The 24,139-nt window shown below is 43.7% G+C and overlaps 1 protein-coding gene across 1 annotated transcript in view; it reads right to left on the reverse strand.

Annotated features, from left to right (window-relative positions):
* csmd3b (CUB and Sushi multiple domains 3b) overlaps positions 1-24,139 on the reverse strand; it is a 1,929,854-nt gene that overhangs the window by 589,255 nt on the left and 1,316,460 nt on the right. Inside the window, exons 11-16 of the mRNA XM_085993978.1 lie at positions 23,184-23,366; positions 13,080-13,406; positions 4,012-4,206; positions 1,765-1,903; positions 1,056-1,243; positions 642-830 (exon numbers count right to left, since the gene is read on the reverse strand). Coding sequence (XP_085850104.1) covers positions 642-830; positions 1,056-1,243; positions 1,765-1,903; positions 4,012-4,206; positions 13,080-13,406; positions 23,184-23,366 — 1,221 coding nt within the window. The remainder of the gene's footprint in view (positions 1-641; positions 831-1,055; positions 1,244-1,764; positions 1,904-4,011; positions 4,207-13,079; positions 13,407-23,183; positions 23,367-24,139) is intronic.

Raw genomic sequence — 24,139 nt, forward strand, 5'->3', positions numbered from 1 at the left:
AGTAAAAGAGATTAGAAGCTAGACGAGATGGTAATAGGCTGGGATTAGGACCTGCTGAGTTTTTCCAGCATTTTCTGTTGTTATTTCGGATTTCCAACATCTGCAGTATTTTGCTATCTCTGACACATGGGGCTGGGGGGAGGGGCGAATATTCCTGGTGACTGGTGCTGCCTGATTTCAGTCACTTCCTCCCATACCATGGCGGAAGTGCATATCATGTACTTGGCGCTTCTGAAAGTGTTTTTGGGGGGGGGGCGCAGATAGTATCATCAATTATGTTCCTTCCCCACTAACTCCTTCCAGCATAGCTTGACATCCTTGGAATGCAGAACTGCCTTTCCCCATTCAGTATTACCCAACTTTGGGAAGTAAATATCTGTCTTTGCTTTCCCAGTGATACCTCAGGTGCATACCTGTCTCTTAATTGCAGTATCCTGCAGATTTACAGGATTCATGCCTCTTCTTTTTCATTGGCTTGCCCACTATGTGGGAAATATAGCTCAAAGATTGAAAGTAGTAAAATCATGTGTAAATCAAATAGTCTTTGTTACTCCCAAAAACTTTTAGTAACCCCCAATTAGTCCTTGAATAGTGCAACAGCAGCAATTTATAGGCTGTGGTGACTTCAAATAGTTCCTTACCATCACAAGAAGGCAATGGGTGATTCCACCAGTGATTCTTCTCACACATCAGAGGATCCTCATGGCTCATTGTGTAACCAGATTCACAGCTGAATGCTACAGTGGAACCTATTGCGAAGTCCTGCCCATAACGATACCCATTCACTGGGATCCCAGGATCCATGCAGGAATATGTATCTACTGTAACACCTGCAGGAACAGAAATGGAAGCATAAAAGAAGCAAAAGAATCAAAACTCACACTGCTTATCTAAAATTGAACATTTTGTTTCATTATATTCATAACAGCTATTTTATACACAGTGACTGCTTCCTTTGTAACACAATATCAAAATTTAGCTCTCATGAAACAAATCTAAATGAAGCATAAGGTCAGTTAAGATGCTACAAGACAACGGCGACAAGGAGTACTTACTCTCATAATGAATCTTGAAACCAATATTGGAGCGACTGTTATCAGTTGTAAAGAGAAGATAAATGTAGTTGGTGCTGCTAAAAAGAAATTGTGGAACTTGTGTGCCATTGAAAGAGCCAAGAAGTGGGGACAGAAGATTTGGGCCATCATGAATTTCCAGAACGTCATAATTAACTTCAGTCTGAAACCTACGGTTAGAGAAATTTAAATTAATCTGCGAGTTAATACTAGATGGTCAAACAAGTTTAAGTGCTGGAGAGTTACAAATCAACCTCTTAGCAGGTATCATCTAAGTATGCTTAACCAACCACATAAAACAAATTAATGACCAGGTTTTAAGGAATGATTTGATCATAAATATTTAATTATCATAAGCTGAGAAAGGCAACTCAAAACCAATTCCTTCTGTATCACTAAGTAGAACATTAACCTCTAAACAGTACAAGAATCATTATAATTCTACTTTATCTTTTTGAAACATATATATTGATAAGAAAGTAATGGAAGAACTGTTTTATATATGCTGATGTATATACAGTACTATATGTTGTTTTTTATTCAAGATATTTGCCAAGGTATCAAAACTAAGCATTTTCCTCTATAACTAAATTGTGCAATTTAAACCATCCTTAAACACACAACAAATTTGTTTATCAATTAAAATAGCTATGCAAAAACATAAATATAAAGGAAAAACTTGTAAGACGACCTTTCAAATGTTACTTTGATGGAATGTCCTGGTTCAGCTTCAATCACCCACTCGCAATTCTGGGAGTCTTTATAATATCCAGGCCAGCCTGGTGATAGGATTACTCCATTAGGAGAAGAAAAATGGCCACCACAAGGAGCTAAAGGAAGGGAATAGATTTACACCTTAACATATGCGTATCAATCTAAAGACTCGGCAAAGGTGTACTGCAGTATTAAATATAAAATAGCCATTACTGAAAAATAAGTAAAAAGTTGATTAAAGAATATCAAAATTACAAGAGTGGAAAAAGTTTGAATGTCCTATTGTACACATAATTAATTCTGTTCAGAATGCATATTGGTATAATAACAAAAATAAATCATATGTGACAATATTGCAATTATCACTTCCCTATTGCAAAATATCCAACTGAAAATAATTCATATCACTCAGTCAGTACATGTGGCAAATGCTTTGTATCTATTCGAGCTAAGCTACCACAATGAGAATTAGAGCATTTTTAGGAACATAGGAACAGGAGTCGGCCATTCAGCCGCTCGAGCCTGTTCTGCCATTCAATTAGATCGTGGCTGAGCTGTCGCTCAACTCCATTTACCCGTCTGTGCTCCATATCCCTTGATACCCTTACCTAACCAAAATACATCAATCTCAGTCTTGAAAATCTCAATTCACCCAGCATGCACTGTTCTTTTGGGGGGAGTGAGTCCCAGAATTCCATTACCCTTTGTGTGAAAAATACTTCCTGATTTCACTTCTAAATGGCCACCTCTAATTTTAGGATTGTGCCCTCTTGTTCTGGGTTCCCCCACTAGAGGAGATAGCTTCTCTGTATCTACCCTATTGAATCCCTTTACCATGTTAAACACCTTGATTAGATCACCCCTTAATATTCTAAACTCAGGGGAACACAACCTTAGTTTATAATTTAATCCTTTAAAGACCTGGTATTATTCTGGTGAATCTGCACTGTACCGCTTCCAAGGCCAGTATTACGGTTTGGTGCCCAAAACTGAATGCAGTACTCCAGATGGGGTCTGACCAAGGCTCTGTATAATTGGTGCATCACTTCCTCACTTTTGAATTCCAACCCCCTTGAGATAAAGGCCAATGTTCTATACCTCCCCTATACCTGCCCCTATACCTCCCCCCCTACCCACTGTCCAGGGCCCCAAACACCCCTTCCAGGTGAAACAGCAATTTACTTGTACTTCTCGCAATCTAGTATACTGTATTCGCTGCTCACGATGCGGTCTCCTCTACATTGGGGAGACCAAACGCAGATTGGGTGACCGCTTTGCGGAACGTCTCCGTTCAGTCCGTAAGGGTGACCCCGAGCATCCGGTCGCCTGTCATTTTAATTCACCGCTCCATTCCCACTCGGACCTCACTGTCCTTGGCCTCTTGTATTGTTCCACGGAAGCTCAACGTAAACTCGAGGAACAGCACCTCATCTTCCGATTAGGCACTCTGCAGCCTTCCGGACTCAATATCGAGTTCAATAATTTCAGATCATAACCTCGGCCCCTATTACACATTTTTTCTTGTAATTTTTCCACTCCTTTCCGCCCCCCCCTTTTCTTTTGTTTCTCTCTCACACCTGGCAGCTATCTCTTGCCCTGCCAGGAAACTTCACACCTAATCTCAGCCTATTACCATCTCGTCTAGCTCTTTTACTTCTTTTGTTTCTTTCACTTCTTTTGTCCGATCGCAGCCCTGCCTTCGATCTATTTTCTTTTCTTTCCAGTTTTGAAGAAGGGTTCGACTCGAAACGTCAACTCAAATTTCTCTCCACGGATGTTGCCTGACCTGCTGAGTTTTTCCAGCATTTTCTGTTGTTATTTCCAATGTTCTATTAGCTTTTTCGATTATTTATTGTACCTGCGCATAGGTCTTTAGTGATTTCTGTATATGGACCGCTAAATCTCTTTCCTGATCCACAGCCTTCACTATTAAGAAAATATTCTGTTTGGTCTTTCTAAAATCCAAAGTGGATGATCTCACTCTTCCCCAAATTGAATTCCATCTGCCATTCATTTTCCCACTTGCTTAGTCTGTCTATGTCTCTTTGTAACTTTCGCCTCACATCTACAGAACTTACTGTGCCTCCTAACTCTCTATTCCTTCATCCAAGTCATTAATATATATAGCAAAAAGCTGAGGCCCCAGTACAGATCACTGGGGAACACCACCTGTCACATTTTTATGGCATGATGATGTTTATTTTATCAAGACCTCTGGAAATACCTTCACATTTAGGAATGGGGCCACTCCACATGACCTTTCCATCTTTTAATACACAAGTTATAGTTTCTGTCCCTTGGGTTTTGATGAATCCTTCTTCACAGAGAACCGATACGGAGTTTCCCAACTGAAAATTGTCACCAAAGCGTCGACCATTAATGGGAATGCCAGGATCGGGGCACTCATTGTGTCCAAATGCTATGAAGAGAAAAGAGGTAAATAATAGTTTAACTTCCAGATTGCCATTTGGAATTTAAAGTCACTCTATTTTGAAAGAAACATGACGTGTTGTATATGCAAATATTCTGCACTATAGTCAGAGCTAACTAATCACTTACCGTGGAATCTCAGGGCCTATAATATAAAAGGAAGAAGGGGAAGAGGGAGTGGTGAGGGGAGAGGGAGAAGGAGGGGCAGGAGAGGGAAATGGAGGAGGGGAGGATAAGGAGGGGAAGAGGAGGAGGGGAGGAAGAATAATAATAATTTGCATTTACATAGCACCTTTAATGTAAAGAATTATCCCATAACACTTCACAGAGTGCGGTTTTCAACAGAGTGCTGAGAGTTGGGTGAGTCAGGGAGTTAGGTGAGGCAAGGCCTCAGAGCTTCGGCGGGTGCTTCAGCGGTAGAGCGGGCCTACAAAGGGCTCCAGAGACCAGGTAAGGCTTACTTTACTGGTGGTATTGAATTAATTTAATTTAAATTGATTAAAGGGGTAGGTCATGCCAGGTGAGCCCAGCCCCGTGATATGCTCCTCTTGCTCTATGTGGGAATTCAGGGATGCTGCCAGTGTCCCTGACCAACACGTGTGCCAGAAATGCATCCAGCTGCAGCTACTAACGGGCCGTCTTGGGGCGCTGGAGCTGTGGGTGGATGGGTTGTGGAGCATTCACGATGCTGAGAGGGTCGCAAATTACTCATACAGTGAGTTGGTCACACCGCAGGGTAGGGCTGCACAGGCAGAAGGGAAATGGGTGACCACCAGGCAGAACAATAGAAGCAGGCAGGTAGTGCAGGGGACCCCTGTGGCCATCCACCTTTCAACCAGGTATACCGCTTTGGATACTGTTGGGGGGGATGACTTATCAGGGGAAGGCAGCAGCAGCCAACTTCCTGGCACTGGGGGTGCTCCTGCTGCCCAGGAAGGGAGGAAAAAGAGTGGGAGAGCAATAGTGGTAGGGGATTCTATAGTAAGGGGAACAGATAGGCGTTTCTGTGGCCGTAGACGTGAATCCAGGATGGTTTGTTGCCTCCCTGGTGCCAGGGTCAAGGATGTCACTGAGCGGCTGCAGGGCATTCTGGAGGGGGAGGGCGAACAGCCAGAGGTCGTGGTCCACATTGGTACCAACGACATAGGTAAAAAGAGGGATGAGGTCCTGCAGCAAGAATTTAGGGAGCTAGGTAGCAGATTAAAGAGCAGGACCTCAAAGGTTGTAATCTCTGGATTACTCCCGGTGCCACGTGCTAGTGAGTACAGGAATAGGAAGATAGAACAGATGAATGCGTGGCTAAAGGGATGGTGCAGGAGGGAGGGCTTTAGTTTCCTGGATCACTGGGTCTGCTTCTGGGAAAGGTGGGACTTGTACAAGTTGGACGGTTTACACCTGAACCAGAGGGGGACCAATATCCTTGCGGGGAGGTTTGCTAGCACTGTTTGGGGGGGGGGGGGGGTTTAAACTAACTTGGCAGGGGGATGGGATACAGAGTGGAGCTATAGTAGGGGGTGATTTACAGCCAAATACGGAGGAAAAAACAAGTCAGCTGGGAAGGCAGAGCAAATATGTGAAGGCAAAAGGGAATATGGCAAGGCTGGAAGGCATTTATTTTAATGCAAGGAGTCTTGCAAATAAGGTGGATGAACTGAAGTTGTTGTTGAACACATGGGAGTACGATATTGTTGCTATCACGGAGACATGGTTGAGGGAGGGTCAGGACTGGCAGCTCAATATTCCGGGGTATAGAATCTTCAGGCGAGACAGAGGGGGGTGTAAAAGGGGAGGGGGTGTTGCAATATTAATTAAGGAGTCAATTACTGCTGTAAGGAGGGATGATATATTAGTGGGTTCCTCTAATGAGGCCATATGGGTAGAACTTAAAAACAAAAAGGGGGCAAGCACTTTGCTGGGAGTGTACTATAGGCCCACAAACAGTCAGGGGGAGATAGAGGAACAGATATGTAGGCAAATCTCAGAGAAGTGCGAAAATAATAGGGTAATAATAGTGGGGGATTTCAACTTCCCCAATATTAATTGGGATAGTCAGAGTGTGAAAGGCTTAGAGGGTGCAGAATTCTTAAAGTGCATCCAGGAGAGCTTTTTGAGCCAACATGTAGAAAGTCCTACAAGAGAGGGGGCGGTACTGGACCTAATTCTAGGGAATGTAGCCGGGCAAGTGGTGGAAGTGTCAGTAGGAGAGCATTTTGGCGACAGTGGCCATAATTCGGTGAGATTTAAGGTGGTCATGGAAAAAGACAAAGACGGCCCGGAAATAAGGGTTCTAAATTGGGGGAAGGCCAATTTTAATATGATAAGGCAGGATCTGGCCAAAGTGGACTGGGAGCAGCTACTTATAGGAAAATCCACATCAAAGCAGTGGGAGACTTTCAGAAGGGAAATAGAGAGAGTACAATGCCAACATGTTCCCGTAAAGGTCAAGGGGGGAGACCAACAAACAAAGGGAACCTTGGATGACAAGGGATATACAAAAATGCATTAGGAAAAAAAGGGGGGCTTTTGGCAGCCCTAGAGGAGTATAAAAAGTGCAGGGGCATATTAAAAAAGAAATTAGGAGAGCGAGGAGGGGCCATGAAATAACACTGGCGAGCAAAATAAAGGAAAATCCTAAGATGTTTTATAAGTATATTAAGGGCAAGAGGATAACCAGGGAAAGGGTAGGGCCCATTCGGGACCAAAGTGGCAATCTGTGTGTAGAGCCAGATGATGTAGGCGGGGTTTTAAATGAATTTTTTGCATCTGTGTTCACTATGGAGAAAGACGATGTAGACATAGAAATCGGGCAAGGGGACTGTGATATACTTGAACATATTAGCATCGAGAGGGAGGAGGTACTAGCGGTTTTAGCAGGCCAAAAAGTGGCTAAATCCCCAGGCCCGGACGAGATGTATCCCAGGCTGCTGTGTGAGGCAAAGGAGGAGATTGCAGGGGCTCTGACACAAATTTTTCAGAACCTCTCTGGCCACAGGGGATGTACCAGAGGACTGGAGAACAGCTAACGTAGTACCATTATTCAAGAAGGGTAGCAGGGATAAACCAGGGAATTACAGGCCAGTGAGTTTAACATCTGTGGTAAGGAAATTATTGGAAAAAATTCTGAGGGACAAAATTAGTCTCCACTTGGAGAGGCAAGGATTAATCGGGGATAGTCAGCATGGCTTTGTCAAGGGTAAATCATGTCTGACCAATCTGATTGAATTTTTCGAGGGGGTGACTAGGTGTGTGGATGAGGGAAATGCTGTGGATGTGGCATACATGGACTTCAGTAAGGCTTTTGACAAAGTCCCGCATAGGAGACTGGTCAAGAAGGTAAGAGCCCATGGGATCCAGGGCGCCTTGGCACGTTGGATCCTAAACTGGCTGAGTGGCAGGAGGCAGAGGGTGATGGTCGAAGGTTGCTTTTGTGACTGGAAGCCTGTGTCCAGTGGGGTACCTCAGGGATCGGTGCTGGGTCCCTTGCTGTTTGTGATCTACATAAATGATTTGGATGAGAATGTAAAAGGTATGATCAGTAAGTTCGCAGATGACACGAAAATTGGTGGGGTGGTAAATTGCGAGGAGGAAAGCCTCAGGCTACAGGACGATATAAACGGGTTGGTCAGATGGGCGGAAAAGTGGCAAATGGAATTTAACCCTGAAAAGTGCGAGGTGATGCATTTTGGACGGACAAATAAGGCAAGGGAATACACAATGAGTGGTAGGACCCTAGGAAGTACAGAGGGTCAGAGGGACCTTGGTGTACATGTCCATAGATCCCTGAAGGCAGCGGAACAGGTAGATAAGGTGGTTAAAAAGGCATATGGGATACTTGCCTTCATTAGCCAAGGCATAGAGTATAAGAGCAGGGAGGTTATGATGGAGCTGTACAAAACGCTGGTAAGGCCACAGCTGGAGTACTGTGTGCAGTTCTGGTCGCCTCACTATAGGAAGGATGTGATTGCTTTGGAGAGGGTGCAGAGAAGATTCACCAGGATGTTACCTGGGATGGAGCGCCTCAGCTATGAAGAAAGACTAAACAGGCTGGGGTTGTTTTCCTTGGAGCAAAGAAGGCTGAGGGGGGACCTGATTGAGGTGTACAAAATGATGAGGGGCATAGATAGGGTAGATAAAGAGGAACTTTTCCCCTTAGTAGGGGGGTCAATAACAAGGGGGCATAGATTCAAGGTAAGGGGCAGGAGGTTTAGAGGGGATTTGAGGAGGAACATTTTCACCCAGAGGGTGGTTGGAGTCTGGAACTCACTGCCTGAAAGGGTGGTAGAGGCAGGAACCCTCACAACATTCAAGAAGCATTTGGATGAGCACTTGAAATGCCATTGCATACAAGGCTATGGACCAAATGCTGGAAAATGGGATTAGATTGGACAGGGCTTGATGGACAGCGCAGACACGATGGGCCGAAGGGCCTCTTTCTGTGCTGTATAACTCTATGACTCTATGACTGAGAGATGTAAGGAAAAAATTTATACCAAGCCAAAGAACCAGATATTAGAAGGAGCGACCTAAAGCTTGGTCAAAGAGATGGGCTATTCAGATGGTGTTATAGAAGGAGGAGGACTTGGAGAATATATGGGGTCAGAAACTTGGCTTGAACTTGAAAAGATTATTGCTTAAGATAAAAAATCACGGGATTGGGGGTAATATTCTGGCATGGATAGAGGATTGGCTATCTAACAGAAGGCAGAGAGTTGGGATAAATGGTTCATTCTCAGACTGGCAATCAGTAATTAGTGGTGTTCCGCAGGGGTCAGTGCTGGGTCCCCAACTCTTTACAATCTATATTAACGATTTGGAGGACGGGATCGAGTGTAACATATCAAAGTTTGCAGATGATACTAAGATGGGAGGGAAAGTAGTGAGTGAGGAGGATATAAAAAACCTGCAAGGGGACATAGACAGGCTAAGTAAGTGGGCAGAGATTTGGCAGATGGAATACAATACTGGAAAGTGTGAGGTTATGCACTTTGGCAGGAAAAATCGTAGAGCAAGCTATTATCTTAATGGCAAGAAACTGGAAAGTACTGACGTACAAAGGGATCTGGGGGTCCTGGTGCACAAAACTCAAAAGGTTAGTATGCAGGTGCAGCAAGTGATTAAGAAGGCCAATGGAATGTTGGCTTTCATTGCTAGGGGGATAGAATATAAAAATAGGGAGGTATTGCTTCAGTTGTACAAGGTCTTGGTGAGACCGCACCTGGAATACTGCGTACAGTTTTGGTGTCCATACTTAAGAAAGGACATACTTGCTCTCGAGTCAGTACAAAGAAGGTTCACTCGGTTAATCCTGGGGATGAGGGGATGGACATATAAGGAGAGGTTGAGTAGATTGGGACTTTACTCATTGGAGTTCAGAAGAATGAGAGGTGATCTTATTGAAACATATAAGATTGTGAAGGGGTTGGATTGGGTGGATGCGGGGAGGATGTTCCCGATGATGGGTGAAACTAGAACTAGGGGGCATAGTCTTAGAATAAGGGGCTGCTCTTTCAAAACTGAGATGAGGAGGAACTACTTCACTCAGAGGGTGGTAGGTCCATGGAATATGCTGCCCCAAAAAGTTGTAGAAGCTACATCATTACATAAATTTAAAACAGAAATAGACAGTTTCCTAGAAGTAAAGGGAATTAAGGGTTACAGGGAGCGGGCAGGAATTTGGACATGAGTCTAGGTTCGGATCGGTCATGGCCCTGTGGGTAGCGGAGCGGGCCCAGGGGCCGTGTAGCCTGATCCTGCTCCTATTTTGTGTGTCTAATTCTGTTAGATTCAGGAGATGGTTCTGTGTTAGTAGATTGGCAGTTAGGATCAGATCAGCCATGATCTTATTGAATGGCGGAGCAGGCTCGAGGGGCCGATTGGCCTACTCCCGCTCCTATTTCTTATGTTCTTCTGTAACTTGAATAGGGTGCTGAGGTTGTGAACAGTCTGGTTCGGTCTGAGAGTGCTGGGAGGGGGATGGAATCGGGGTATGGAGTTTGTGGCGGGTGCTGAAATTAATAGCTTCAGCCTTCCCAATATTTGGCTGGAGCACATTGCAGCTCATCCAAGACTGGATGGCAGACAAGCAATCCTAAATTACAGAGGCACTGGAGGGGTCAAGAGGTAGAGCTGGTCATCAGTATACATGTAGAAACTAACTGATATTGCCTAGGGGGCCAAGGATGGATCCTTGGGATGAATCCGAAGGTGATAGATTGGGGGTGGTGAGGGAAGCCACTGGTTAAGATCTTCCGGCTCCAATCCAATAGATAGATCTACATGACCTTGAACCTTTATAAAACATTGGTTTGGCCTCAACTGGAGTACTGTGTCCAATTCTGGGCACCACACTGCAGGAAGAATGTGAAGGCCTTAGAGAGAGGGTGCAGAAAAGATTTACAAGAATGGTTCCAGGGATGAGGGACTTCAGTTACATGGATAGACTGGAGAAGCTGGAGTTGTTCTCCTTAAAGCAGAGAAGGTTGAGAGGAGATTTGATAGAGGTGTTCAAAATCATGAGGGATCTAGACAGAGTAGATGGAGAGAAACTGTTCCCATTGGCGGAAGGGTCGAGAACAGAGGACACAGATTTAATGCGATTGGCAGAAGAACCAAAGGCGACATGAGGAAAAACTTTTTTATGCAGTGAGTGGTTAGGATCTGGAATGCACTGCCTGAAACAGGGTGATGGAGGCCGATTCAATCGTGGCTTTCAAAAGGGAATTGGATAAGTACCTGAAGGAAATGTTTTTGCGGGGGTATGGGGAAAGGGCGGGGGAGTGGGACTAGCTAAAGTGCTCTTGCAGAGTGCCAGCACAGGCTCGACGGGCCAAATGGCCTCCTTCTGTGCTGTAATCATTCTATGATTCATCATTGAGTCCATCAATGCTAGCTTTCTTCTAAAAAAGTTAAAATTGAACATTTTTATTTAAATTATTTAATTCTGCATTTGAAGACAATATAGCTGACAAGTGTCAGTTTAACTCAGTTCTAAATCAGAAGCTTATAGGTTCAAGCCTCACTCCAAAGTTTGAGCACATATTCTTAGTTGACACTCCAGTGCATTGTGGAGGCGCCATCTTTTGGTTAGGATCTAAAATTAAAGCCCCATCTGTCCTTTCCAGTTATTTAGGTTCAATGTTAAATATCCCTTGGCACTATTTGATGAAGAACAGAAGAATTCTCATTGTGTACTCAACCAACACTATCTGGAACAGATTAACTGGTTATTCATCTCAAAGCTGTCGGTGGGATCTTGTTGTGTTTGCCTCCAACCATTGCATTTCAAAGTAACTCTTTTTATGTGAAGCAGTTTGAGAGATGACAATGTGCTACATAAATGCAAGTATTTATTTTCTATCACACTGATACTGGTGTCCTCCACAGATTACTTCACATACATGTGCAACATTCAGCAATTATGCATCACTCACATTCTTATAATAAATGGATAAAAAATATATACGAATACTGGAAATCTGAATGCTGGAAGGACACAGCAGTTCAGGCAGCTTTGAAAGGGAAAAGATAGTCTAACATTTCAGAATGTTCTGATGAAGGGTTCCACCCAAAACATTATTCTATTTCTTACTCAATTGATGCTCACTGACCTGCTTTCAATTAATAAAACAAAGCCAGTAATATACCATTATTGACAGAATAATGCCTACTTACCACAAATGTGAATAAAACTAGCCACAATTGTAAATAAATTTGTCTGATATCAAAATATGTGGCAGATTATATTATACAACTGTTTTGCTTCAGACTAGTTGCCACCTTATCCTAGTTATATTTACTGTACAAAATGTCTACACATCATGATCATTGTTGCAAAGAACTGATCAGAATATGATTTCTGCTCTGACAGTATCTATAACAAGACAAGCTACCTCACATTTACTTTAATCAAACAAAACAGAATGAGAGAGACATTAAAAAGGAAAAGCCTTTGGCAACACTGTTGGTATTAAACATAAGTCAACTTGACAAATGTCAGAGTTAATATAATTTTAGAGAATGCAATAATACCACTGACAACCTTTTAGTGATACTTTCCACCACAACCAATAGCCTCAAAAAGACAATGCACTTTGAATGTCAATTACTACTTAATGTCTTTTCTGCAAGAGTATCAGGGCTCACTTTAAAGTGCCACTTATTCTCCTGGTTGTGTGTAATCTCAAGTTACACAATAACCAACTGTCTACAGCTGTAATGGCGTAACAATAAGCACAGTCACACTTATACAAACTGAAGTTTACAGGATGTAACCCAAGGAAAACAATGGTTGGAATACAGGTACACTATATTTCATTGGGACAGCATCAAACTGACTCCTAATACCCACTCTTTTCTCAAGATTCTTAAGGGGAGCCAGATAAATACATCAGGGAGAAAGGAATAGAAGGATAAGCTGATAGGATTAGATGAAGTAAATAGAGCGAAAGGAGGCTTGTGTGGAGCATAAACACCGGCATAGACTGGTTGGGCCGAATGGCCTCTTTCTGTGTTGTAAATTCTATGTAATGTCAACTAAGCTGCCATTACTGATGCGCTCATCCCTTCATACCTAATGCTGGTGGCTATGGAGAAACTCATATTGTATATGTATTCAATATGTACTGTTTTGTAAGTAGCTTCTTACATGGATAAAACTTTTTGAATAAGCCACATTTATCATAGCATATTATTGCAAACTTGTGAGGGCATTAACCGGTCATGCCGAATTATAATTTTTCTGGTATTTCTACTGTCCATTGAATAATACAATTTCTAATCCAAGTTGCAATTTTAAGTGTTTACTGGTGAATAAATGTGGTGCCCTCAATCATCAAATACATCAGATTAGAAAGGTAAACATACTACTGTATGTGATGTTAAATCCTCGTCCAGACATGGAGTGGTCAGCCTGAAATTCCAGACGTAGAATGTGACTATTGCTGGTGAGATGCGAAGGAACTTCTGATCCACTGAATGTTCCCAGCAGAGGTGAATCAACTGATTCCCCATCTTTAACCGCAAGGAAGTCAAACTGAGATTCCAGGTCAAAATCATTGAAAGAAAGGTGAATTCGACTTCCTCGGGCTGCAACTATTAGCCAGATACAGTTCATATTGTTGCTATAGCCCTCAGGGTAGTCTGGTGACAGTACTGTTCCAACTGGTGCAGTGAAGTTAGACAAACAAGGAACTGTAAACATAAGATCAAACATGTTACATTTACAAAAGTAGCAAATTTATGTTCCTATAAAATTGGAAGCATTCATTTGGAAGGAATCATTATCATGTAAAGCACTTCCTATAATGGCATCACACTATTTTAATGAATCATTCTGTGTCAAGAGTAGAATAAAACTGGATATATTACATTTGGATAATGCTGCTAACTGACACAGTGACTATCAAGTTGTCTTTGCAAAGGCAACTGTCAAAACTATAACACAAACTCAGCTCCCTGAAATACAACTGCAAGGTTAGCTTGGCTTGTTTTTCACATCTTCTTCCATAAGCTAGAAATAGCTAATAGCATATAAATGGGATAATGCTGTCCCACGCTGCTTTATTATTAAACTACCATATTGAGTTCGTTACGAAATTGCCCATTTGGAAGCAGCAGAAACTGTCAAAAATAATCCAATCAATCTTAGGTTGCTGCCTCTTCTATGCCATGTAGTGTACATCTAACTTTAAGGGTAGCTGCACTTGCAATCTGCAATTCAAACAGGTTAAAAAGTTAATGGAGAATGATTTTCAGGTTTATATTTGGCAACTTATGTAGCTTTATTCAGGCATGTAGAAATCATAATACAAGATAAATTAGAAGCACTTGTCAATACTTTATATTAACTATTAATAAATTGTGGATTTTAAGGAATTCCAGTAGCTTTTAATAGGCTGTATTTAATGACAAATAGAGCAAAGAACAATACTAAAAACAATCTACATCCTTGGCTGCATTCAAAAGGATTTTTATTCATAAACATAATACAATGAAATGAGCATTAAACAGCATGGGCTAAAAATTGAGTAGCGCCCCAATTGAGGCGCTAACTTCGCCGAGAAGTAGCGCCCTGGAAAAATTAGCGCCCCCGCGCCGGAAATTGAGTGGTTGCGCCCCAAGAGGGAAGCGGGGTGCTACTGGATGCGCCCCGCATCCCTCTTGGGGCGCTGCGAGTGAATATCGTGGCGCTACATGCCGCAGCGCCACATGCTGCGGCATGTCACCCTGCGGTATTGCAGGCCTTCCTCCCCTTCTTAAGCTGGGCCCCCGGGGATCGGGAGTGCTGGCAAAAGAGTCCGGCACCCAAGAGAAGTGCCGGGCTCTTGGAACGCAGCCAGCACTCGGCGGGGGGGGGGGGGGCGTTTCAGGAGGTCTGGGACGGGAGCGCAGGCAGGTGCTGGAAGGCGGCCAGCAACAAAACTGGCCGCCCCGCACCTCGCCTTTAAATTGTGCCTCCCAGGCCACAGGTACGCCACCCTGACCCTGTCGGACATAGCGTCCAGCGATAAATCAGGGGCCGCTCCCGAAGATCGCGGCCAGGGCGTGAGCGGGGCGCTGCGCACACCAATGACGTCATCGCCAGCGGCGCAGCGCTACCGGTTAGCGCCACCACTAACCTCCTGCTGAATTTTGCAGGAGGCATGGGCAGTGCCGCGCCTGGGCGCGAGTTGGTTTGCGCCCCACTTAGCGCCCTCTTAAGGCGCTAACGGGTGGTGCTACCAACTGAATTTTTCCCCCCATAAGTCATAAACAACTGAAATGCTCTAAATTAGTTCTTCAATAGCAGTAAATATAAAGTCAGCTAAGATAATGCCTCCAGTCATGAGCCATGGATGAACTCAGTGGTACAGCAGGTTGGAACAATGTCCTTTCACAACTAGGATCTGGGACTGTATCCAGCTCAGACATATGGCAGGAAAATTTACTCTCTCTGATGGCTATTATGGGTTTTAAGTTAAATTAGTTTGGACGGCTTACGGCAATTCAGAGCGGGCATGATTCCACAGTACAAATCTGCCTTCACAATTAAAGATTGGCACAAAAACATCCTTCTTACAGTATACCATTTAAAGTCTGACACATGTAAGCATTAGGGATAAGCATTTAGGTTAATTTGACTTTTGCAGTCTCAATTTAAATACAGAGAAATGCAAATCATTACAGTGATGTGGGTTATGAAACAGTTTTAGTTGTACCCGGGAGTATCTGTAAACATTGTTTTTTTTTACTTGCACAAGGTGGAATTCTTAGCACAGTTAAAACTGCTCCAGTAAAATGGTTTCATCTGTAAATGCGCTAGGATAGAATCAGGTGGACACATCACTAGCATGAGGCTTGCCTTCTCTTGAGACAAAAACAGTTGGCATGACCATTAGCCTCAATGTCATATCCACCTTAACCTCCCATTAGATTATCAGGGCCCACAGGCCTACATAGTACTTACAGTAGAAATACACGCGTACCCTAGTACAGTGGTTAAGTTACTGGATTAGTAATCCAGAGACCTGGACTAATAATCCAGGGAATGTGAGTTCAAAACCCAACATGGCAGTTTGAGAATATGGTAGTTTAAAAAAATCTGGAAATAAAAAATTGTTATCAGTAAAAGTGATTATGAAACTTTCAGATTATCATAAAAACCCAACTGGTTCACCAACATCTTTAGGGAAGAAAAACTGCAATCCTTACCCAGTCTGGCCAACATGTGACTCCAATCTCACACCAATGTGGTTGACTCTTAACTGAAGTGGCCTAGCAAGCCACTCAGTTACCACCTTCTCAGGACAACCAAGGATGGGCAAAAAATGCAAAACCTTGCCAGTGACGCCCACATCCTGAGTATTAAGATTGGATGAACACCATAATAAGACAATTTAACTGTCTCATTACTAGACTACTAGCTGGATCAGAGTATTGGCAAGTAAAATCAAGGAAAACCCAAATATGTTTTATAAATACATAAACCACAAGAGGATAACAAAGGAAAGAGTAGGGCAATAGTGCAATCACATCTTTACTGTAATGTGGTGACCTGAACTGTATGCAGTAGAGTTAGCTGTGGCCTAACTAGTGTTTTATACAGCTCAAGCATAACTTCCCTCTTCTTATATTCTATGCCTCGACTAATAAAGGAAAGTATTCCGTATGCCTTCTTAACCACTTTATCTACCTGTCCTGTTACCTTCAGGGATCTGTGGACATGCACTCCAAGGTCCCTCTGTTCCTCTACACTTCTCAGTATCCTACCATTTATTGTATATTTCCTTGCCTTGTTAGCCCTCCCCAAATGCATTGCCCCACACTTCTCTGGATTGAATTCCTTTTGCCATTTTTCTGCCCACCTGACCAGTCCATTGATATCTTCTTGTAGTCTCAGCTTTCTTCCTCACCATCAACCACACGGCCATTTTTTGTATCACCTGCAAACTTCTTAATCATGCCCCCTATATTAAAATTAAAATCATTGATATACACCACAAAAAGCCTTCATGTCACAAAAACACCCGTTGACCATAACCCTTTGCTTCCTGCCTCTGAGCCAATTTTGGATCTGACTTGCCACTTTCCCTTGGATCCCATGGGCTTTTACTTTTCTAACCAGTCTGCCATGTGGGACCTAGTCAAAAGCCTTGCTAAAATCCATGTAAACTACATCAAACACACTACCCTCATCGACCCTTCTTGATAACTCCTCAAAAAATTCAATCAAGTTAATCAGATACAACCTTCCTTTAACAAATCCACGCTGACTTTCCTTGATTAATACTGTCCCTCAGAATTTTTTCCAATAATTTGTCCACCACCGAGGTTAGGCTAACTGGCCTGTAATTACTCGGTCTATCCCTTTCCCAATTTTTAAACAATAGTTAGAGAGGCTACAATTACTTTCAGACTATGGAAGGGTCAAAAAACATTTCTGCTCGCAATCCCACAACTCCTGCTGGAGGTGCATGCGTCAACTTCAGCGGAGTACCAAATTGATCTTGACTGTGATGGGCACCATAACCAAAGACCCCACTTGGGAGTCATTGGCTTGGTTCACATCAGAAGAATTGTAATTTGGGGAGGTACATCATGGCTTCCAGTGTACTTGTAACCAACTCTACCATAAATCATCACTTGCAAATGATAAACAAAAGGGGAAGTTGAAGGACTGTAAAGTCAAAGAACTTATTTGAAATACATGTCATGGTTTTTTAAAATTCCACAGCTTAGATCACACTAAGGCTGCAATTTCCCCTACCTTGGCGGATCCATTATGGCCAGGGTCAGTGGCAAGTTGCAACCCCGCTGCTGGCTCCAGCCCACTGTCCAAAAGTGACTTTACGTTGATTGGGCTTGTTAAGCCTGCCCAGTACGTTTGCCGGTCAATTGAAGGAAGCGGGTCTGATGACGTCACTTAATGACGCGTCATCAGCCGGTTTTCTTAAAAAGACCATGTGCAAATCTATTTTGACAGTTGTGCTGTTAGTGTTCTACAGCAGTGAGGTGCTGTAAACACTGACAAGCACTGCACAGAGGTGCACGGCTGCAGCCAGGCTCTACTTCCATATGCTTATGGAGAAAGTCACAGCACGCAGGGTGGTCCTCTTCCCTTCACATGGATGGAAGAGACCTCCCCAGGAGATCAACGCAGCCTGGTTGCACATTGCACAGAAGGAAACAAGCAGGGATGTCGTTAGGAGGGCCAGGCTGCAGTGGCGCAAACCTTTCAATGATCTCAGTAGATCACGAAACTGAAAAACTACACTCAACCAAGGAGCTGGGGTAGCATTGCGGGTTAAAGAGGAGATTTACACAATAGAAAGGAAGGATATTAGCTCTGATGATGTGGAATTTGAATGGGCAGAGCGGAGAAATACCAAGGGGCAGAAAACGTTAGTGGGAGTTGTATACAGACCCCCTAACAGAAATGCTGAGGTTGGGGATGGCATTAAACAGGAAATTAGAGACACGTGCAATAAGGGCACAGCAGTTGTCATGGGTGACTTTAATTTACATATAGATTGGGCTAACCAAATTAGTAACAATACTGTGGAGGAGGAATTCCTATATAGTGTATACGGGATGGTTTCCTGGACCAATGTGTCGAGGAACCAACTGGAGATCAGGCCATCTTAGACTGGGTATTATGTAATGAGAAAGGATTAATTAGCAATCTTGTTGTGCGAGGCCCCTTGAATTCTTCATTAAAATGGAGAGTGAAGTAGTTGACTCAGAGACTAGGCTCCTGAATTTAAATAAAAGAAACTACGATGGTATGAGGCATGAGTTGGCTAGGATGGATTGGCGAACGTCACATAAAGGGTTGACGGTGGGTAGGCAATGGCAAACATTTAAAGATCGCATGGATGAACTGCAGAGTTTGTTCATCCCTGTTTGGCATAGTGGTTAGCACTGTTGCCTCACAGCGCCAGAGACCCGGGTTCAAATCCGGCCTCGGGCGACTGTCTGTGTGGAGTTTGCACATTCTCCCCATGTTTGCGTGGGTTTTCTCCGGGTGCTCCGGTTTCCTCCCACAGTCCAAAGATGTGTGGGTTAGGTTGATTGACTATGATAAATTGACTCTTAGTGTTAGGGGGTTAAATACGTGGGGTTACAGGGATAGGATGGGATATGTGTTGGTGTAGGGGTTACGGGGATCGGGTGGGATATGTGTCGGTGCAGGCTCGATGGGCCGAAATGGCCTCTATCTGCACTGTGGGGTTTCTGTGATTCTGTGAAAAATGGTGACTCAACCGTGGTTAACAAGGGAAATTAGGGATAGCATAAGATGCAAGGAGAGGACATACAATTTGGCCAGAAAAAGCAGCAAACCTGAGGATTGGGAGCAGTTTAGGATTCAGCAAAGGAGGACAAAGGGATTAATTAAGAGGGGGAAAATAGATTGAGAGTAAGCTTGCAGGGAACATAAAAACTGACTGTAAAAGCTTCTATAGATATCTGAAGAGAAAAAGATTGGTGAAATCAAGCGTACGTCCCTTGCAGTCAGAATCAGGGGAATTTATAATGGGGAACAAAGACATGGCAGACCGATTAAATACATTCTTTGGTTCTGTCTTCACAAAGGAGGACACAAATAACCTCCCAGAGATATCAGGGAACATAGGGTCTAATGAGAGGGAGGAACTGAATGTAATTAGTATTTGTAGGGAAATGGTGTTAGGGAAATTGACGGGATTGAAAGCCGATAAATCCCCAGGGCCTGATAATCTACATCCTAGGGTACTTAAGGAAGTGGCCCTACAAATAGTAGATGCATTGCTGGTCATCTTCCAAAATTCTATGGACACTGGAACGGTTCCCATGGATTGGAGGATAGCTAATGTAACCCCACTATTTAAAAAGGGTGGTGGAGAGAAAATGGGAAATTATAGACCGGTAAGCCTGACATCGGGAGTGGGGAAAATGCTAGAGTCCATTATAAAAGATGTAACAGCAGAGCACTTGGAAAACAGTGACAGGATCGGACAAAGTCAACATGGGTCTATAAACGGTAAATCATGCTTGACGAATCTACTGGAATTTTTTGAGGATGTAACTGGTATAATAGATAAGGTAGAACCAGTGGATGTGGTGTATTTGGACATTCAGAAGGCTTTCGATATGGTCCCGCATAAGAGATTAGCGTACAAAGTTAAAGCACATGGGATTGGGGGTAAGGTACTGTCTTGGATAGAGAACTGGTTGGCAGACAGGAAGCAAAGAGTTGGAATAAACGGGTCTTTTTCCAAGTGGCAGGCAGTGACTAGTGGGGTACTGCAGGGATCGGTGCTAGGACCCCAGCTATTCACAATATATATAAATGATCTAGACGAGGGAACTAGATGTAATATCTCCAAGTTTGCAGACAACACAAAGCTGGGTGGGCGTGTGTGCTGTGAGGAGGATGCACAGAAACTCCAGTATGATTTGGACAGGTTGGGTGATTGGGCAGATGCATGGCAAATGCAGTATAATGTGGATAAATGCGAGGTTATCCACTTCGGTGGCAAAAACAGGAAGGCAGATCATTATCTGAACGGCAATAGATTGGGAAAAGGGGAAGTGCAACGAGACCTGGGTGTCCTTTTTCACCAGTCGCTGAAGGTAAGCATGCAGGTGCAGCAGGCGGTTAAGAAAGCAAATGGGATGTTGGCCTTCATAGCGAGAGGATTCGAGTACAGGAGCAAGGATGACTTGCTGCAGTTGTACAGGGCCTTGGTGAGACCACACCTTGTGTATTGTGTGCAGTTTTGGTCACCTTATCTGAGGAAGGATGTTCTTGCCATGGAGAGAGTGCAGCGAAGATTCACCAGACTGATACCTGGGATGGCAGGAATGACGTATGAGGAGAGATTGGGTCGATTAGGCTTATATTCGCTCGAGTTTAGAAGAATGAGAGGGGATCTCATTGAAACTTATAAAATTCTAACAGGACTAGACAGACTAGATGCAGGAAGGATGTTCCCGATGGCAGGGGAGTCCAGAACCAGGGGTCACAGTCTAAGGATAAGGGGTAAGCCATTTAGGACTGAGATGAGGAGGAATTTCTTCACCCAGAGAGTGGTGAACCTGTGGAATTCTCAGCCACACAGGGCAGTTGAGGCCAATTCATTAAATATATTCAAGAAGGAGTTGGATATATTTCTTGAGGCTAAAGGGATCAAGGGATATGGGGAGAAAGCAGGGACAGGGTACTGAATATGGATGATCAACCATGATCTCATTAAATTGCAGAGCGGGCTCGAGGAGCCGAATGGCCTACTCCTGCTCCTATCTTCTATGTTTCTATCCTGTTGTGCCACGCATCACATCCCCATCACTCTACCTTCCCTACCCTACTCCTGCACATCCTTAGTCACACCAACTTACCTTGCACCTCCACCATCCCTCTCTATCTACATTATCACTTCGCCATCTCACTAGCCACCCCTCAGACTCACCCTCATTCTAGTCCAATCATACCAACTACCAACACATAAGGGTAGGCACTTGGGTGTTTTTGCCAATGTTCCTGTGAAGTTTCTGTTAATGCGCTGTCAAACATTGAAATCTTTACTTTCAACACTTTGCGTTTCTGGACAGATTTGTGTTCACCTTTGGAAGTGGCTTAGTGAGTTGCAGTGAATGGTGAGACATAACGGTACCCTCCGCAATGGCGATGAGTGTGAAAGGAATGGCTTGGGCATTATAGGGATGCTTTATGGTGTTGGTGTGGGGTGGTGCCAACCTGGTGCATCATGTGGCAGCCAGGGTGTACAGCATCAAGTGAAGTAAATCTGGCCATGGTGAGGCCATCCCTGGCCTTCCAGCCAGCAGTATGCTCGGGTGCTGATGCCCTGTGCTGATGCCCTGTGTCCTGTGCAGCATCAGTTGATTGCGGAGAAGGTTGGTGTTGTTGTTGGTGCTGCTGGTGTGCCTGGTGTTGGGGCTGATTGTGGTGGGATTCTGAGGACCAAGGTGAGATAGTTTCAAGGGCACGGATGCTGATGTAATAGATGGCAGGTGAAGTTGAGATGACAGAAGTGATCTGTCAATGGTAATGTCAGATGTTGTTCTAATGAGGTGACGGATGCAGAGTTTACTCCTACGCAACCTGCAAAAAGCTCAATCTGTCTTCCAAATGCAGTGAGCAACAGCTTCTGACCTTGGAAAGTGAACAGCTGTGAGTTAGGATCTTTTATACCACATTTGCAGCTGTCAAGTAAAGAGATAATTTATGCTGATACAACTCCTGACCTGCTTACCTGACGTGATCCCTGAGCAGCTTGGAACCCGTGGGCAACCTTGTAAAATTTAAAGGTGAGCTCAAAACTGTTTTTAAGTGGTTGTTAACAAGCACTTAATCATCTAAATTGCTTCCCCCCGCCGTTTGGTGTCGGGTCTGTTCAGCGATGACAGACACGACATCTGAGAAACTAGCGTGGCGGCGGGTTGACAGCGGGTTCCCTACCCACAGTCACAAAAAAATAATTCCCACCCGACTCGCCAACAAACACGCCCACTGACCCCCCGAAAAATCCCTCCTGCTCCCCCAAGTGTCCAAGAGGAGTGGTAGGCAATCTGCTTCCAGGCTGCTGCTAATGCTGCTCTATCACCATCTGCCTAGCAATGTACAAGAACAGCTAAAGTTACTGATCCTCTAATTTTATTTCCTTCCCTATGGAAATAAGAATTGCCTCTGCTAAATGCCTTACTCTATTTTGCCACCTCCCACACACAGACCTGTGCTTTACCGCTTACCATTAGATAACCAATAGAGTACACTATCAAACCAACTCTGACTTTATTTATTGATCTATTTTCTTTCTTCTTTCTCTCTTTTCTGTCAATTTTCTTCCTTTCTATCCTACAGCCATTGATCCTACTGGCCCTGTTTTCTTTCTGGTAGCCTTGCCAAGTGGCCAGTATTCATGTGAGTCTAGAGCAAGGGTCAGGCTTTTCAACTACAGAAGGCTTCAAAGCCAAGCCCTATTCTGTCAGTGTCCATAAATGTGTACTTGCAGCAGGATAGTGATCATTTGTAGTATCCTGAACAATTTACCCTTCCCTAAACCAGGGACACTGAAGCTAACTGTGCTGCTCAACATCGATGGGGATAGAACCTGACAAACGTCAACTCAAATTTCTCTCCACGGATGTTGCCTGACCTGCTGAGTTTTTCCTGCATTTTCTGTTGTTATACCGTCATCTACTCACTGCTTATCTACTTTAGCCAGCGAGGGAGCCCCAAAACTTCCTTCTTTAAAGTCTGAATTTAATGTCTGGTTAAAATAGTGTCATTTTCTTCAGTAATACATGAATGTGAAGGTGTTGATGGACCTATCACTATTTGAATCTAGCCAACTGAATCCAAAATAAGTTCACTCTGGAAAACTGCAGATAAGCCAAAATTACTTTTGAGGGGAAAGCATTTTGGTTCATATTCCAATGGCTAATTTAAAAATAGTTGCAAGACATAAACATTAAAAGTGCCATACTCACAGATGCAAATTGGTACATTTGCTGACCACTGATTGTTGTCTTGACAAAGAAGGGATTTTTCTCCAATCAGTTCAAATCCGGATTGGCACTGAAATCTCAAAATGTTCCCGTTGAAAAATCCATCTGTATCACGTATGCCATATAGTGGAGTCCCAGGGTCACCACAACTCTCCTCATCAATTTCTGTGTGAATTAAATGGAAAAAGTATAGGAATTTTAGTAACTATGATTTCTAAATCCTTTTCTTTCCTTCCCACGTTTTCGTTTTGCAAATTTTGAGCATTATTTCATTTCCGATACTAGGGGAATTCTTAACTCCCGATCATAAGCCAGCTGGGTAAGCGAGCAGTCTACCAGGAAGCAGTAGCAGCAGATTAAAATTGTTCCCCTGAATTACATTTGCCCCTGCTATTTTGAGAGTCATTACACCCAAAGAATCCGGGTTGATTTTTCCACCTTGGAGCAGTTCAAGGATGTTGAGACCAATTGTAGCACCACCACTGGATTACTTATATTGGTCACCTCAGCAGCAGCAACAACAACTACTTGCATTTATATACCACCTTTAATGTCGTAAAATGTTCCAAGATATGTCACAGGAGCGCTATAAAACACAATTTGACACCAAGCCACATAAAGACATATTAGGGCAGATGGAGGTAGGTTTTAAGTAGCGTCTTAAAGGAGGCGAGGTAGCGAGGTTTAGGGAAGGAATTCCATAGCTCAGGGCCTAGGCAGCTGAGGGTGTGGCCGCCAATAGTGGAGAGATAAAAATTGGGGATGCACAAGAGGCCAGAATTGCAGGAGGCACAGAGGTGTCGTGAGGCTGATGGAGGTTACAGAGATTGGGGGGTGGCGAGACCATGGAGGGATTTGAAAACAAGGATGAGAATTTTTAAATCAAGGTGTTGCTCAACTGGTAGGTTAGCAAGCACAGGGGTGATGGATGAACAGGC

This window comes from Somniosus microcephalus, chromosome 7 (genome assembly GCF_052327205.1).
Source record: "Somniosus microcephalus isolate GS21.2 chromosome 7, FLI_Smic_1.0, whole genome shotgun sequence".
Lineage (NCBI taxonomy): Eukaryota > Metazoa > Chordata > Chondrichthyes > Squaliformes > Somniosidae > Somniosus > Somniosus microcephalus.